At 42.4% G+C, this 17,018-nt stretch overlaps 1 protein-coding gene across 2 annotated transcripts in view; it reads right to left on the bottom strand.

Moving 5' to 3' along the window:
* Positions 1-7,754: 7,754 nt before the first annotated feature.
* Positions 7,755-17,018, bottom strand: part of LOC133056907 (schlafen family member 11-like) — a 57,419-nt gene continuing 48,155 nt past the window's right edge. For both annotated transcript variants that reach the window (XM_061142777.1, XM_061142776.1), the window contains exons 4-5: positions 11,324-12,047; positions 7,755-10,700 (exon numbers count right to left, since the gene is read on the bottom strand). In XM_061142777.1, the coding sequence (XP_060998760.1) occupies positions 9,917-10,700; positions 11,324-12,047 (1,508 nt within the window). In that variant the 3' untranslated portion in view covers positions 7,755-9,916. The remainder of the gene's footprint in view (positions 10,701-11,323; positions 12,048-17,018) is intronic.

Genomic DNA, 17,018 nt, shown 5'->3' with positions numbered 1-17,018 from the left:
ACCAGCAGAGGTCTTGACATAGCAGTTCAGAGCAAAAAGTGAGAGGAGAGGACTAGAAGAGATCTGTGGAGCATGGAAGCATTTCTGGCACTCTCAGAATTCTTAATGCAAGGAAACTAGAGAAAAGACCAAATTTTCTGTATTTACATATAAATGAGAGCCCAGACAATATCAAATGGGTGTTAAAAATCTCAATGTCACTGATAACTAGAGAACTTACGGTCATTCAGATTGCAAATGGGTGGGTTTTTTCCTGCTAGAAAGAAAAGAAATTGAACAAAACATTTTGAGCCTCCCTCCATTCCCCTTGTGTTGATTATAGAAGAAAGAAAAGCATAAAAACAGGTGCTGTAGAATTTTTGGTTATATAGATTCTCCAGTGTAGAAAGGCAACAGCATCCTGGTCTTTAGAACTATGTGAAATACATTGTAAATGTGGTTGCTGCATGAACCCCAGAATAGATCAGAAGTATATTTGGGTAAGGCCATTTGCAGCAACATGGATCAACCTAGACAGTGTCATACTGAGTGAAGTAAACCAGACAGAGAAAGAGAAATATCATATGACATCCCTAACATGTGGACTCTAAAAAACAATGATACAAATGAACTTACTTACAGAACAGAGACTCACAGACTTAGAAAAGGAACTCATGGTTGCCGAGGGAAAGGGATAGTTAAGCACTTTGGGAAGGACATGTACATGCTGCTATATTTAAAGGGATAACCAACAAAGACCTGTTGTATAACACATGGAACTCTGCTCAATGAAATTGAACGGGAGTGGGGTTTGGGGGAGAATGGATACATGTATATGTGTGGCTGAGTCCCTCCACTGTTCACCTGAAACTATCACAACATTGCTAATCAACTACAGCCCAACAAAAAATGTTTTGGATGTTAAAAAAATTAATATAAAATAACTATATGTGGGGAATGAGATCATTACAGCCTTGCACATAAGAGAATAAAAAGAAGTTGTAGGAAGCTGGAGTATTGTGGATGTAGGGATGCACCACCCACATCCCGTCAAAGGAGGCTTCCTGCCCAGACTTGGAAGAAGGCAAATGGCAGACCAGCCTCTAAACGTCAGCTCCTTCAGGGCCCACCTCAACTGTAGTGAGCTGCCTTGCTTGGAGTCACAGACCACTCCCAGACTCACAGCTCACAACTGACAACTGGAAAAATGTTATGGACAATATCAAACCTCAGCCATTCAGCTCAACGCAGGACAGCTCCCTTGGGCACAATTACTGCACCGCATCCTGCCAGAATGGCTGAGGTTCGTGGAGGGCTACATCTCATTCAACATCTTTCTCTACCCGAGTCTACTTCCTCCTGTTCTTTTCAGGGGGTTTGCTCTGTTGTAAACATCTTGCACCTGATAGAGCAGCTCAGCATCTGCTTCCAGAGAACTTCAACCTGCAAGGGAGTGTGAGAGGATACAGCAGAGTCTGCTACATGGTGCAGCAGATGTGAGTTGACATATGAATAAAGACACTTCACTACCTAGGATGAGTAGGAGGGACAAGGAGATGAGAATAAGGTTGGCATGTGTTTGGGTTCTGAGGTTGGTTCTGATGCTTTTACAGAAACCTCAAATTACCAATGGCTTAAAGAATTTAGAAATTTATTTCTCATGAAATTGAAGGTGTTAGTCACTCAGTCATGTCACATCTTCTTTGTGACCTCACAGGCTGTAGCCCACCGGGCTTTTCTGAGAATGGGATTCTCCAGGCAAGGATACTGGAGTGGGTTGACATTTCCTCCTTCAGGGGATCTTCCCAACCCAGGGATCGAACCTGGGTCTCCCACATTGCAGGCAGACTCTTTAGCACCTGAGCCACCAGGGAAGCCCAACAAGAAGGAGGCAGAGCTACGATTTGAACCCAGGCAGCTGGCCCCTGAGCCCTCGCTCTTACCAATTTTGCTGTACTGCCTCCTATTTCTCATAGAGAAGTAAAAAATGATGTGTTACTCCTCTGTTGTTTGTTGTTGTTCAGTTGCTAAGTCGTGTCTGACTCTTTTGTGACCCCATGGACTGTAGCCCACCAGGTTCCTCTGTCCATGGGATTCTCCAAGCAAGAATACTGGAGTGGGTTGCCATTTCCTTCTTCAGGGGATCTTCCCAATCCGGGGAACAAGCCTGTGTCTCCTGCATTGGCAGGCAGATTCTTTACCACTGAGCCACCAGGGAAGCCCACTATTTCTCTGAGAAGTCATCAAAGTCCAAGACCCCTTCCATTTTGTTGCTCTGCCTCACTTGACATGCTTCACCTACTCATCAATATAGGCCAGGTCATGGTGCAGAGAAGACTCATTTCCAAACCTCAGTGGCTTACAACAAACATTTTCTCACTTACACTGTAAGTCTGTTGGGGATTCACCTTCGCTCTGCTCCATATTCTTCTCACATGGGGATCAGGCTGCTAGAAAACCCCCTATCTGAGACATCACCACAATGCAGAGGAGATCACAACAATTAAGCAAAACACAAGCAATAACTGCCTTCAGACATAATACCACACCTGCCTGTGGTTATTGTCCCAGTCTGCAATACAGTTCAGAAAACTCAAGTTTTAGAGCTAATCAATGAATATAGTAAAGTGACAGGATATAAAATTAACACACAGAAATCCCTTGCATTCCTATACACTAACAATGAGAGAACACGAAGAGAAATTAAGGAAACAATTCCATTTACCACTGCAATGAAAAGAATAAAATACTTAGGAATAAATCTACCTAAAGAAACAAAAGACCCATATATAGAAAACTATAAAACACTGATGAAAGAAATCAAAGATGACACAAATAGATGGAGAACTATACCATGTTCATGAATCAGAAGAATCAATCGAGTGAAAATGAGTATAATATTCAAAGCAATCTATAGATTCAGTGCAATCCCTATCAAGCTACCAATGGTATTTTTCAGAGAACTAGAACAAATAACTTCACAGTTTGTATGGAAATACAAAAAACCTCAAATAGCCAAAGAAATCTTGAGAAAGAAGAATGGAACTGGAGGAATCAACCTGCCTGACTTCAAACTATGCTACAAAGCTATAGTCATCAAGACAGTATGGTACTGGCACAAAGACAGAAAAATGGATCAATGGAAGGAAATAGAAAGCCCATAGATAAATCCACACACCTGTGGACACCTTATCTTTGACAAAGGAGGCATGAATATACAATGGAGAAAAGACAATCTCTTTAACAAGTGGTGCTGGGAAAACTGGTCAACCACTTGTAAAAGAATGAAACTAGAACACTTTCTAACACCATACACAAAAATAAACTCAAAATGGATTAAGGATCTAAATGTAAGACCAGAAATTATAAAACTCCTAGAAGAAAACATAGGCAAAACACTCTGATATAAACCACAGCAGGATCCTCTATGACCCACCTCCCATAGTAATGGAAATAAGAGCAAAAATAAACAAATAGGAACTAATTAAATTTAAAAGTTTTTTCACAATGAAGGAAACTATAAGCAAGGTGAAAAGACAGCCTTCAGAATGGGAGAAAATAATAGCAAACGAAGCAACTGACAAAGAATTAATTTCAAAAATATACAAGCAGCTCCTGCAGCTCAATTCCAGAAAAATAAGCAAAATGGGCCAAAGAACTAAACAGACATTTCTACAAGGAAGGCATACAGATGGCTAACAAACACATGAAAAAATGTTCAACATCACTCATTATCAGAGAAATGCAAGTCAAAACCACAATGAAGTATCATCTCATGCTGGTCAGAATGGCTGCTATCAAAAAGTCTACAAACAATAAAGGCTGGACAGGGTGCGGAGAAAAGGGAACCCTCTTACACTGTTGGAGGGAATGCAAACAGTACAGCCACTATAGAGAATAGTGTGGAGATTCCTTAAAAAACTGGAAATAGAACTGCCATAAGACCCAGCAATCCCACTGCTGGGCATATACACAGAGGAAAACAGAATGGAAAGAGACATGTGTACCCCAGTGTTCATCACAGCACTGTTTGTAATATCCAGGACACGGAAGCAACCTAGATGAATGGATAAGAAAGCTGTGGTACATATACACAATGGAATATTAATCAGCCATTAAAAGAATGCACTTGAATCAGTTCTAATAAGGTGGATGAAACTGGAGCCTATTATACAGAGTGAAGTAAGTCAGAAAGAAAAACACCAATACAGTATAATAACACATATATATGGATTTAGAAAGATGGTAACGATCACCCTATATGCGAGACAGCAAAAGAGACACAGATGTAAAGAACAGACTTTTGGACTCTGTGGGAGAAGGCGAGGGTGGGATGATTTGAGAGAATAGCACTGAAACATGTATATTATCATATGTGAAACGGATCACCAGTCTGGATTTGATGCATGAGTCAGGGTGCTCAGGGCTGGTGCACTGGGATGACCCTGAGGGATGGGATGGGGAGGGAGGTGGGAGGGGGGTTCAGGATGGGGAACACATATACACCCATGGCTGATTCATGTCAATGTATGGCAAAAACCACTACAATATTATAAAGTAATTAGCCTCCAATTAAAATAAATAAAATTTTTTTAAAAACTCAAGTTTTCAGTAATATAAGAGCATGTCCAAAATTATGTATGCAGAGGCCACTTAGTTTTAATTTGGTTGTCTGAACCACAGCTACTCCCGTTTGAGTTTTGAATGCATTCCCTTTCTCAATGGCCAAAGCAGATGCACAGTGCATGTCTGAAGGACCACAAGGTGTGCTGCTCTCTAGTCAGTAAAATTTAAGTTCAGCCATGTATAAACCTTCTGACTTCCTCAATATGTGCAGATTCTCCCATCATTTCTCTTTTTAATTGCAAATCTTTCAATAGAAAGCACTGATGATTAAAATATCCAACCCTCAATAGGGTGTTGGCTTCTAGTCTAGATTCAGATTGTGTCCCTAGGCCTCCTTTACATTCACCTAATCATTCATATTGAGGGAAAACTAATCAGATCTCGTGAACAGGCTCAAAAGTTACATTAATGAGGAAACACATTAGAGGCCATATATTTTATGCCATTGTTACACAAGCATTATACATATGCTTTTTAAATTTTTCATTTTTTTTGGGCCACACCATGCAGTATGTGGAACTTCCCTGATCAGGAATCAGACTCAAGCCCCCCTGTAATAGAAGCATAGAGTTTTAACCAGTGGACCATCAGGGGCTTCCCAGGGGGTTTAGTGGGTTAAGAACCCACCTGCCAATACAGGAGACGTAAGACATGCAGTTTCTATCCCTGGGTCGGGAAGATCCCCTGGAGGACAGCATGGCAATACACTCCAGTATTCTTGCCTGGAGAATACCAATGGACAGAGGAGCTTCGCGGGCTACAGTCCATAGCGTCGCAAAGAACTGGACACGGCTGAGCAACTGACACACACACCATCAAGGAAGCCCCTATGTGAGCTTTTTTCTTTTTAAAATTTACTTATTTAATGTGTGTGCTTCTTTACAGCTTTTTAAGAAAGAAAAAAAGTTTTTTGACTGCACTGGGTCTTGGTTGCTGTGTGCAGCTTTCTCCGGTTGTGGCGAGCAGGGGCTACTCTCTGTTGCAGTGTGTGGGCTTCTCACTGCAGTGGCTTCTCTTGTTGCAAAGCATGGGCTCTAGGGCACGTGGGGCTCAGTAGCTATGGCACTCGAGCTTAGCTTTCCGCACACCATGTGGGATCTTCCAAAACGGGAATTGAACCTGTGTTCCCTACAGATTCACTGGACCCCCAGGGAAGCCCCCCTACATGTGCTTTTAGTCATAGATTTAAAGCAAACGGTGTCACACTTCATGAGTAGTTTTACTCTGTGACAATTTCACCAGAAAATTTTTTCTTTCCATCCAGAACATCAGGGCAAAAGTATGGCTAGCACAATAACTTTCATAAATACAGAGCTCAATTAACAGAACTGGAATATTGTTCTCTCTAAAATTACCCTCATTCCACCAAACACAGCCCATCAAAAGTAATTTGTTTGCAAAATAAGCCTGGTCAATTGACCACACTCAGAGTCTCACCATGCAATGAGACTCCTCCAAACTGACTGAGGGAGAACTCCTTGGGAGTCTCAGACAGAATTCCCAAAAGGCCCCTGGAAGCCAGCGAAGCTATGCCAAAGGTCTGCTCTCAGGCTATACGTGATGGATTTCTCAGTCCCCAAAATATTAAGATTCTTGCACATGCCCGGAGATAGTCTCTATCACCACCTGAGAAGGCTGCTCAGAACCTAAGGATCTCTAACTTCTGGAGGGACAGGTAGAGATGGAAAATGTTTTAATTCTACCCACAGGTGTAGTTTACCAAATGGCTATAAATCATACCCAACTTGAGTGAAAGGGCTTCTTCATATCTGAAAAACACAGATCAAACACAGTAACATTCCAGACAAAACCCATAAATGGTATAACCATATTTACCAGGTCATTCAGTAACCAGTCTTTCTGTTAACTTTTTATGAAGACATCAGGTCTTCTATTAGGATTCTTCAAGTTCTTACCCAGTTCAACAGTATCCCATGAAAGTCGCCCAGTTGTGTGCGACTCTTTGCAACCACATGGACTAGAGTCCATGGAATTGTCCAGGCCAGAATACTGGAGTGGGTAGCCTTTCCCTTCTCCAGGGGATTTTCCAAACCCAGGGATCGAACCCAGGTCTCCTGCACTGCAGGTGGATTCTTTGCCAGCTGAGCCACAGGGAAGCCCAAGAATACTGGAGTGAGTAGCCTATCCCTTCTCCAGCAGATCTTCCCGAGCCAGGAATTGAACCAGGGTCTCCTGCATTGCAGGCAGATTCTTTACCAACTGAGCTATCAGTTCAGCAGTATAAGATGAAATTTATCAGACCTGTTATGGTCAAGAGGCTCTTCCTACGAATCTTCTTGAAGATGAAGCATTTTTTGCTAAAACATCAGAGTACAGCAATAACAAATGTCTAAAGTATTTCAAAAAGGCACAAACGATCACAATGTGATGGATAAAGAAACTTGGTTACAAGAATTATGACTAATTATAATCTTAGCCCTTGAGAATCTTAATCTCTGGCAAAAAAAAAAAAAACAAGAAGCAAGTAATCATGCACTTCCTGATTGGAAAACTTAATGTTTAGTCTTCCTCTCCTAAGCAAACAAAGGTAGATAAACTTAGACTTGCCCAGTAATTAATACTTCAATCTTTTAACCTGTTTGAAATGACTCATGAATTCTCTTCTTTCAACTTCATTTTCAAAGTCACCAAAATCTAGGGAGACTATTTTAGGTAGACATTCCCAAAATATAATTATTTCTACAGAGTTTACCTAAAAGCTTTTTTTCCCTTCTTTACCCTGAGAGGTCATGTAAGATTAAAGTTCCAGAGAGCCCAGATAGATTATTTACATCTCAGAGGCACAAGAGAAATACCAAATACTTCTTGAAAGATAGCTTTGCCAATGACAAAAGGCTCACTCTGATACAATAGCAGAGCCATTAGAGGCCATTGCTCTCCAGATCTCTTGGTGGCCCCCCTTCAGCAAGGACAGACACCCCAGGATTACCCCTGCAACTTCCAGGCCCCACAGGCTCATGGACAGTCCTTGCAGCTTTCCATTCCCCATCCTGTGTTTTCCAACATCTTGGCACTAGTGGGAGTTTCTTTGGTTTCTTGATTGGCTCCACCAGTTTCTGGACTGCACACTCAGGCCTACAAGGCCCGTGTTTGCCCAGCTTCAAGACTGAAGAAACAGGCTGGAGTCAGCAACAGAGAACCAATGGTTTAATGGATGGGGGAGTTTATATGTCTGAAGCAAGTTTCTGGAGAGATACCCCACTGTGTGCAGTGGACAGTGGGCAGGACATGGTGGCAGGCTTTGCTCCAGAATTAGACTTTTAAAAAATTACTTTTGTAGACATTGCAACTCCAAGTCCAAGGACCTTACAAAACCAATTTTATTAGAGACAGCATTTACAAGGATAACTATTTGGTGCAGTGTTGTAACTGATTTAATGCAGTCAGAAAGAAAGATCACTTTTTCCTTATTTTGCTGAAGTTAGAAGAGCCTACAGTTTCAAGTCAAGAGGATGAAATTCCATGTGCAAGCACAGACAGGAGAAAGAAAAAGTCACAACTTATAATATGGGAGAAGGGGAGTAGAATAGGACTAGTAATAAGTGGAATATTAATCATGTAATGTTTTAAATTTCCATTAGTTGTACAAATATTTTGTGGTTATTTTTTAGACTAGAAACATTTTTCAAATGTTTTGTATGGACAGAAAAATAATAAATGCATTGGCGTTATTAAGTAGCAGGGCTTCCCTGGTGGCTTAGATGGTGAAGAATCTGCCTGCAATGTGGGAGGCCTGGGTTGGATCCCTGGGTCAGAAAGATCCCCTGGAGAAGGGAATAGCTACCCACTCCAGTATTCTGGTCTGGAGAATTCCATGGTTAGAGGAGCCTGGTGAGCTGTAGTCCATGGGGTCACAAAGAGTCGGACATGACTGAGCAACTAACACTAACACTATTAAGTATGTGTTTTAGTTAGAAGAATAATTCTGTGGCTATGTTAGTCTGCTCAGGCTGTAAGAACAAAATGCCACAGACTGGGTGGCTTAAAGGACAGAAATTTACTTCACAAAGTTCTAGATGCTGGGAATCTAAGATCGTGGTGTCAGTAGGAGTTGTTTCATCTTGGAGTCTCTTGACTTGAAACTGGCCACCATCTCTCTCTGTGTTCACATGACCTCATGTTTGTGTGTGAACAGAGAAAGAGACAGAAAGAGCTCTTGCGTGTCTCTTATAAGCTCTCCAATCTTAGGAGATCAAGACCCCATCCTATGACCGCATTTAACCTTAATGACTTCCTTACAAATCTACAAATACATCCACAGTAAATGTTAAGGGCTTCAATCTGTCAATTTTGGAAGGACACAAACATTCAGTCCATAAGTCTGGCCCACCAAAATATAAAAGTAAAGGGGGAAATTATAGTTCAAGAATATACTTGACTCAAAATTTAAGTTGATATGTTATAGAACATTAAGTAGAGCAGAGTTGAGAAGTTCCTCTGTAAAGACTGCATTTTTCCTAGTTCTCTTTACTTAATGACCCGTGTGCACCTTTAGAAGCAGATTTTGGTCTCTAATGCTCTCACTGAAAGAGAAAATGGCTCTAGTTTTGTTTTATATTGGCTTATAATTTCTTTGTAAAGTGACAATCAATGCTTACTATCATGATTAAAGCTTGATCTGGGATATTCTGAGGAGAAAAAAAATGGAACTTACAATTTTAAAGGATTAAATAATTGTACAGTGCTCTATGTTCTGCAAAAAATTATTAAGACCCACTGAGTTTTTGTCTGAACTATCTTGGGAATCTCCCAAATCCTGGATCACTGCAACACAGAGAAATGTCAAGAATTCTGGAAATAAGAATTCTGCTTCTAATTTGGCCAAGTAGTCCTTACCAGACCACCCTTCTGCAGATTAACTATAGATCCTGGACAAATTTTTTAAAAAATACACTATGAGGGTCCAGACTTAGAAGAAACAACGGCCACTGGACGAATGTGTTGTTTTATGGCTTTTAGCCAAAGGGCAGGTCACAGTCTGTGCTGTGCAGGGTGATTAAAGCTTCTTTAGAAAATCACTATCATTCTGGTTGGAAGAATCAGGGGCAGAATTTGGGACAATAGCTGGCAGAAGTAGTGTGGGGAGGAATCCCTAAAAGGAGAGAGCCAGAGAGGGAAGTTCCAGATTCTGTATGTCAGCTCTGCCCAAATCTCTAGCTGACCCATGAATGGAAAAGACAAGTTTCTTCCAATACCAGTCAGATTGCCACCCATGGATACTGACAGAGCAATTCGCCTCATCCCAAATCCCAAATCGCCTCATCCTCATCATTCTGGTTTGGAATTCTTCTTAAACGTCACGCTGCCACAGAATATGTAGCTGTTGATTCGCTCTGGATGCCAGACAGACAAGAATGTTGTATAAGATAGCTGGCTCCATGGTGCTTGGATGGATCCCAAACACAATGTTCCTTTCCAGACCTGAGAATCTTCGGATACTATCGAACACAATGTGATCACCCCCCATGTCACTCGCATTGGTGAGACACATTATCCTTTTCTTCCTCATTGCTTTCAAGAGCTCCTGCTCGTATTTCTCCACATCTCTTGTGGTGCTGACAAGCACAGCAACATCCTTGGGAGAATAACCCCTTTCAAAGAGAAGCTTGCATGTGTCTGCCACATGCGTCACTATTGCATTCAGAGTTAAGTTCTTCTTAATATTTAAGGTTCCCTGAACATCCTGAGCCCATTTAGCTTCAAGACGCATCTTCAGGGACTCATGGGGGATGTTATACGGAGGATTTTTCCTGATCCTCTTCAATACACGTTTTAGGTATCTGACTATTTGACCTGCATTGCGTACCACTCTGGTGAGCTCTTCCCTTGGATACTGGGCTGAGAAAGCAGGGAGGCCGATGCACTCCACGTGGCTGGTCTGAAAGTAGTCCAGAAAGATCCACATAATTCCTGGGCAATCCTTGTCTCTCTGAGTGATGGTTTTCGCCTTTCTATACCAATCCCCATCTTTAGCGCGGAAATTCTGAGCTTCATCGATGATGATGTGTTGAATGCGTGTAAAGTCATGTTTCATGAAGCTCTTCCGGGTCACTGCCTGGCAGATATCTTTGTCCCTGTGAAAATTAAAAAGATACATCCCGGTTTTCTCTTGAGTCAGTAAAGGAGGGAAATGATCATACTCCTACAAACACGTGGAGAAGGAAACGGCAACCCACTCCAGTGTTCTTCCCTGGAGAATCCCAGGGAGACGGCAGCCCACCCGGCTCCCCCGTCCCTGGGATTCTCTAGGCAAGAACACTGGAGTGGGTTGCCGTTTCCTTCTCCAATGCATGAAAGTGAAAAGTGAAAGTGAAGTCACTCAGTCGTGTCCGACTCCTAGTGACCCCATGGACTGCAGCCGACCAGGCTCCTCCATCCATGGGATTTTCCAGGCAAGAGTACTGGAGTAGGGTGCCATTGCCTTCTCTGCAACTTAGCAGCAGCTACAAACGTGGTATTCTTGCCACAGATCATTTTACCATCTTACTCTCAAGAAACAAGGTGATTCAGGTTGTCGGGGATGTGGAGTGAATTTAGACAGAATCTCATTTGCTGACAATAAGATCCAGCTGCTGGGACTTCCCTGGCCATCCAATGATTAGAACTCGGCCCTTTTGGTGCAGTGGGCCTGGGTTCAATCCCATTAAGCCGTGTGGTACGGCCCAAAAAAAGAAAAAAAAAAGATCCAGCTGCTTACCTGATAAAATTCTTCAGAGGCTCGTTCTCACAAATGTAGAGAATTTCATTCGTCTTACAGTGAAATGTGTTCCTGATCTTCTCCATGATCTTTATGGCCATGATCGTCTTCCCTGAGCCAGGTAAGCCATGGATAAACAACTCTTTGCTCTTGCGCAGGTTTTTTGAAAAGATCTTATACTGCTTGGCTGTGAGTAGATTTAAAACCTCACAGCCGAGCTGGTCACTCAAGACAGACCGGAAGCCAAGCAAGACGATCACAAGCGACTGCAGCAAAGCTTCCATTTGCTGAGTGTCTGCTAGGTGATAGGAACTGGGGTAATCAATCACAGAGCCTGAACCCGCCGAGGACTCTGCACTGCTCTCGGGACTCAGGTGGAGGACCTTGGTCATGATACACAGATTTTCAGTGTAGCCTCCCATGTTCACCAACTTCTGCTTCAGCGTGAACGCGACGCGAGTGCAATAGGACTGCCCCTCTGCGTCTTGCTCCCTGAGGACGGTGTAGAGAATGGGAGGACTGTTCTGTGCTATCAGCAGAGCATCACAGATGACTCCTGGCTTCTCTTCCAAGTTCAGGTCCACAGCCCAGCTTGTAGAAAGGATTAAAATTCCCTGGGAGAATGGGTCTATTTGCCTATGTATTAATTCCTCCAAACCTTCATTCTGCAAGAACAGTTCCTTCTGGAGAGATTCAGGGGTGTATTTCAGACATCCTGGTGTCACTAGATATGGAAAAGATTACACATTTAATGGCAAAGGTCGCATTTTTATGATTAATTGTAATTAATCAAAATTGCTAAATACTTATACTTAAATTGTAATCTTATTATTATAAATTACATATTTTATATACATTCTTTTGCCAATATTATTATATTACAGTGAGGAAAAAGAAGCCTTGATAGTCTGGCACACTTCAGCTAAGCCTATGTGCTTATTATGTTTATGACCCTGGTAAATTTCTTAACCTAAGACTGTTCCCTCATCTGTAAAACGAACAGAAATCCATGTTTACAAAAATAGCACATCTCTTAAGGTGAGAAATAAAAAAAAATGGCATAAAGTATGTGCTCATTATAGCTGGTTGAGAAGTTATTCTTCCCCTTGCTACTCTTAAAGCACCTGAATCTCCAAATGCCCCTGAACAGTCCCCACTGATGGAAGTAGGAAGAACCCTTCCAAGAAGAAGGTGGTCATTAAATATCAGTGGAGAAGATGGAGCTATGAGAACTTTACTAGAAGGAAACTTCATGCAGCCCTGCACTGGGAGATGCTGAGATTAGACTCTGAGATAACTCTCCTGAAGCATCACTCCCTTACAGATCTATGTAAGACTGCATCCATAACAAAGAGTCTTCCCTTTGACATGAGGGAGCAGGGAGCAGTGTTGTGACATGAGAATAAACTTTGCCTTTTAGGGTTTTAAACTTATGTCAACGATCATTTGTTCCCAAGAGGTGGGGGGAGGAATGAAGAGACTGTTGTCGTTCTCTGGTGGTGGCATCAGATCACATGCTAGAATCTGGATCTGTAGTGTTGATTTCCAATGAAATGACCCATATTGCATTGGTGGTTGTTTATTGTTCCTTGCCGTGGTGCTTTCTCACTGGTACCAGATGTTTGCTTAACTTGGTTTTGCCTGTAACCCGGGTGGTGGTAAGTAGGAGATGGAATCTATGATGAGACACATCTGGATTTTGGAGATGTTAAAAGGTGGGAGGAGGGCTTCCCTGGTGACTCCCAGTGGTAAAGAACCCTCCTGCCAATGCAGAAGACACAGGTTCAATCCCTGATCCAGGAAGATCCCATATGCTGCAGAGCAGCTAAGCCCATGCATCATGACCGCTGAGCCTGTGCTCTAGAAGCTGGGAGCCACAGCTACTGAACCCACGTGTCACAACCACGGAAGCCTGAGCACCTACAGCCTGTGCTCCAGGACGAAAGAAGCGCCCACAATGAGAAGCCCACACACTGCCACTAGAGAGTGGCCCTCACTAGACACAACTAGAGAAAAGCCTGAGCAGCAGCAAGACCCATCACAGCCAAAAGTAAATAAATAAATATTTAAAAGATGGGGGAAACATGCATCTTTGGATGGACAGAAGATATAAGGATATGTTTAAACATGCAGCTTTAGAAACCAAACAGGAAGTATAAAATAAGTAGTATAAAATAAGTATAAAATAAGAAAACACACCATTTGTTGATTATACCCGGGAGTTGACATGCATCTATGGTTCTCACAATTTTGCAAGGCAGGTATACTGACTGTTGTCTTTTTCATATGAGTAAATGGGAACTCAAACAGGTCAAGTGCCTGGCCCAAGGTCACACCACTGGGAAGTGGCAGAGCCGTGGGCTGGACCCGGTGCTGTCTCAGACACCAGACCCTCTCGCGGTCTCTACTGCACAGCCCTGCAAGCCACACAGACTACGCCTGCTGCTAAGTGGAGCATGTCACTAAAGCATTTGATGTTCATAGCACCTCCTTATCACCGAGTAGCTCGTATTATTAATTACATAATGGGATATGCTTCCCAAGGAAATTATGTGGAGACAATGTGTCCCTTTCATTTTTTTTATATTCTACTTGGCACTTAATCAATGATAGGGGCCAGACTAAATGTCAATAAAAGGCCAACCACTTCATGTGCACCAGAGGAGTTACCACTCTCCATGTGACTTGGGGTCTCTGTGCCTTTGTGCAGGTGTGCCCTGAGACTCGAATGCCCTCCTCTACTTTTGAAAGTTAAAGTGGCTCAGTCATGTCCAACAGTTTGCAACCCCATGGACTGTAGTGTCCATGGAATTCTCCAGGCCAGAATACTGGAGTGGGTAGCTGTTCCCCTTCTCCAAGGTTTCTTCCCAACCCAGGGATCGAACCCAGGTCTCCCATATTGCAGGCGGATTCCTTGGTTAGGGTGCTAGATCCCACATGGTACAACAAAGGTGGAAGATTCTATGTGCCACAACTAAGACCTGGCTGGATCTTAGAAAAAGCAAGCGAATTCCAAAAACCCTCTACTTTTGACATCTCAGTCCTTCCAGTCCTTCCAGAAGCCCCATGTTTGTTCTCTCCTCAGGGTTCTCACAGAACTTCATATCCATACTAAGCACTAATCTCACCATGGATCTAGGGAAATCTTTTGTGTTTGTGTATGTGGGTAAATGCGTTTTTTTTCATTTATGTTAGGGAGTCCCTGGTGGCCCGGTGGGTAAGACTGGGCACTCCCAATGCAGGAGGCCCAGGTTCAATCCCTGGTTGGGGAACTAGATCCTGCAAGCATACCACAACTAAAAGTCCACACGCTGCAACCCAGTGCAGCCTAAATAAATAAAATTTTTTAAAAATATATTAATTTATTTTTGGTTGCATTGAGTCTTCATTGCTGGGCACAGGTTTTTCTCTAGTTGCAGAGGCTACTCTCTAGCTGTGGTACGCCAGCTTCTTATTTTGATGGCATCTCTGGTTGCAGAGCACAAGCTCTAGGCATTCAGGCTTCAGCAGTCGTGGAGCGTGGGGTCAGTTGCTCCGTGGCATGTGGAAGCTTCCCAGACAAGGGATCGAACCTAAGTCCTCTTTGTCAGCAGGTGGATTCTTAACCACTGTACCACCAGGGAAGTCCAATAAGTAAACATTTTAAGAGTATTCTAGAGTATAGTTGATTAACAATGTGTTAGTTTCAGGTGCAGAGCAAAGTGATTCTTTTACACAAATATACACGTGTCTAGTGTCTATTGTTTTTCAAAACCTTCTCCTATTTAGGCTGTTACACAATATTAAGCAGAGTTCCCTGTGCTATACAGTAGATGAGCTAGGAAAATCGTTAAACACGGAGCCCTGAAGTATCTGGACTGATGCTTTTTCCAACTACAGGAAATCAGGTGAGGGCACCTAACAGTTTAGCACACCAGGATGGAGGTCGTTCGGGGCCGGCTGAATCTGATCCAGTACCCTCACCCCTGACTTTCTCTAGTACCCATATGCCAGGCACAGACAAAACTCCAGAGAGTCATTACATTTCTTTCAAGAAACATTTATACTGTTTAATCTGAAGCTAAACTATTGTCGATCAATAGTGGATTTCCCTATCCATAGAATCTGGACTCCCACTGCAAAACTGAAACTGAACTGATTATTTACCACATTGAGAGTTCAGAATCTAATAATAGCAGACTCTGAAAAATGACAATTTGCCTTAAAAAGTAGTTCTAACTAGGTAATACATCCCCATAGTCCAAATGCCAAAGCACTTCTACCCCTGTTTGCTCTTTTCCTCCCTCTTCAACTCCATCCTACTCCCCTAACACAGACAATTTTTTTTTTTTTTTTGCCAGTTCCTCACCTAGTCTTCCAAAACTTCTTCGAGCAAATACAAGCAAATATTTCCCCCTTTTGTTCAGCCCTCACATCTTTTTGTCCAGCAATATGTGTGGGAGATCTTTCTATACAAGTGCCAAGAACTTCCTTATTTTTTTCCCACATTTGTCTAACATGCCATCTTATGGATGTGACATAAGTCCCTGTTGATGGGTTCTTGTGTGTTTGCTCCAACTTTTTTAAAATAAATATTTATTTACCTAGCTGTGTAGGGTACTAGATGCAGCATGTGGGACCTTCCATTGCAAACCATGGATTCTCCAGTTGCTCCATGGCATGTGAAATCCCGGTTCCCCGACCAGAGATGGAACTTGCAACCCCAGTGCTACAAGGCAGGCTTTCAACCACTGGACCACTAAGGAAGTCCCTGCCTCAACTTGTTGCCATTACAAGAATATTACAATGTGTGCACGCTCATTCACTCGGTCCTCAGTTGTGTCTGACTCTCTGCGACCCTATGGACTGTAGTCTGCCAGGCTCCTCTGTCTATGGGATTTCCCAGGCAAGAATGCTGGAGTGTGTGGCCATTTCCTCCTACAGGGGATCTTCCCTACACAGGGATCAAACCACATCTTCTGCATTGGCCGGCAGATTCTTTACCACTGAGCCACCTGGGAAGCCCATTACAATGAGTAACCTTGTACATAGTCTTGGACATTTAGTGTGCACACAGGTATATATAAAGTATAAACTCCCAGGAACTCTCTGGAAGTCCAGTGATTAAGACTCAGCACTTTCACTGCTGAGGGCCTGGATTGGATCCCTAGTCAGGGAATTAAGATCCCACAAGCCATGTGGTATGGCCAAAATAATAATAATTTTAAAAGTCCCAGCAGTGGGATTACTGGGTAAAAGGGTAAATGCCATCTGTCCTTCTGATAGATATTGCCAAATTGTCCTCCATAGTTGTACCAATATGTATCCCTGCCAGTAATGAATGGGAAGACTTGCATAGCATCGCATACAAATGCCGAGAAATAGCAGTATAGCATACAAATGATAATATCAGATTTTTTTTTTACAATCCAGTAGATACAAATGATAGCTTGTTTAAATTTACATCTCTTATATTGATTACTATTAGGAATCTCTCCAAATGTTTGAAAGCCATTTGAATTTTATGTGCTCTGAACTATGTTTGTTGATTTTTCTGTTAAGTTGTTCTTTATCCTTATCAACTTTTGGAAGCTCTTTATATATTAGAGACATTGGCCCTCTGTAATATCAGTTGCAAACATTTTTCCTAGTTGGTCAATGGCCCTTTGACTTTGTACCTAGTTGTTTTAGCCATGCACACTGCTTATTTTTAATG

The sequence above is a fragment of the Dama dama genome, chromosome 5 (assembly GCF_033118175.1).
Source record: "Dama dama isolate Ldn47 chromosome 5, ASM3311817v1, whole genome shotgun sequence".
NCBI classification, from domain to species: domain Eukaryota; kingdom Metazoa; phylum Chordata; class Mammalia; order Artiodactyla; family Cervidae; genus Dama; species Dama dama.
The sequence above is the reverse complement of the archived record's forward strand: the minus strand, read 5'-3'. Positions and strand labels throughout refer to the sequence as shown.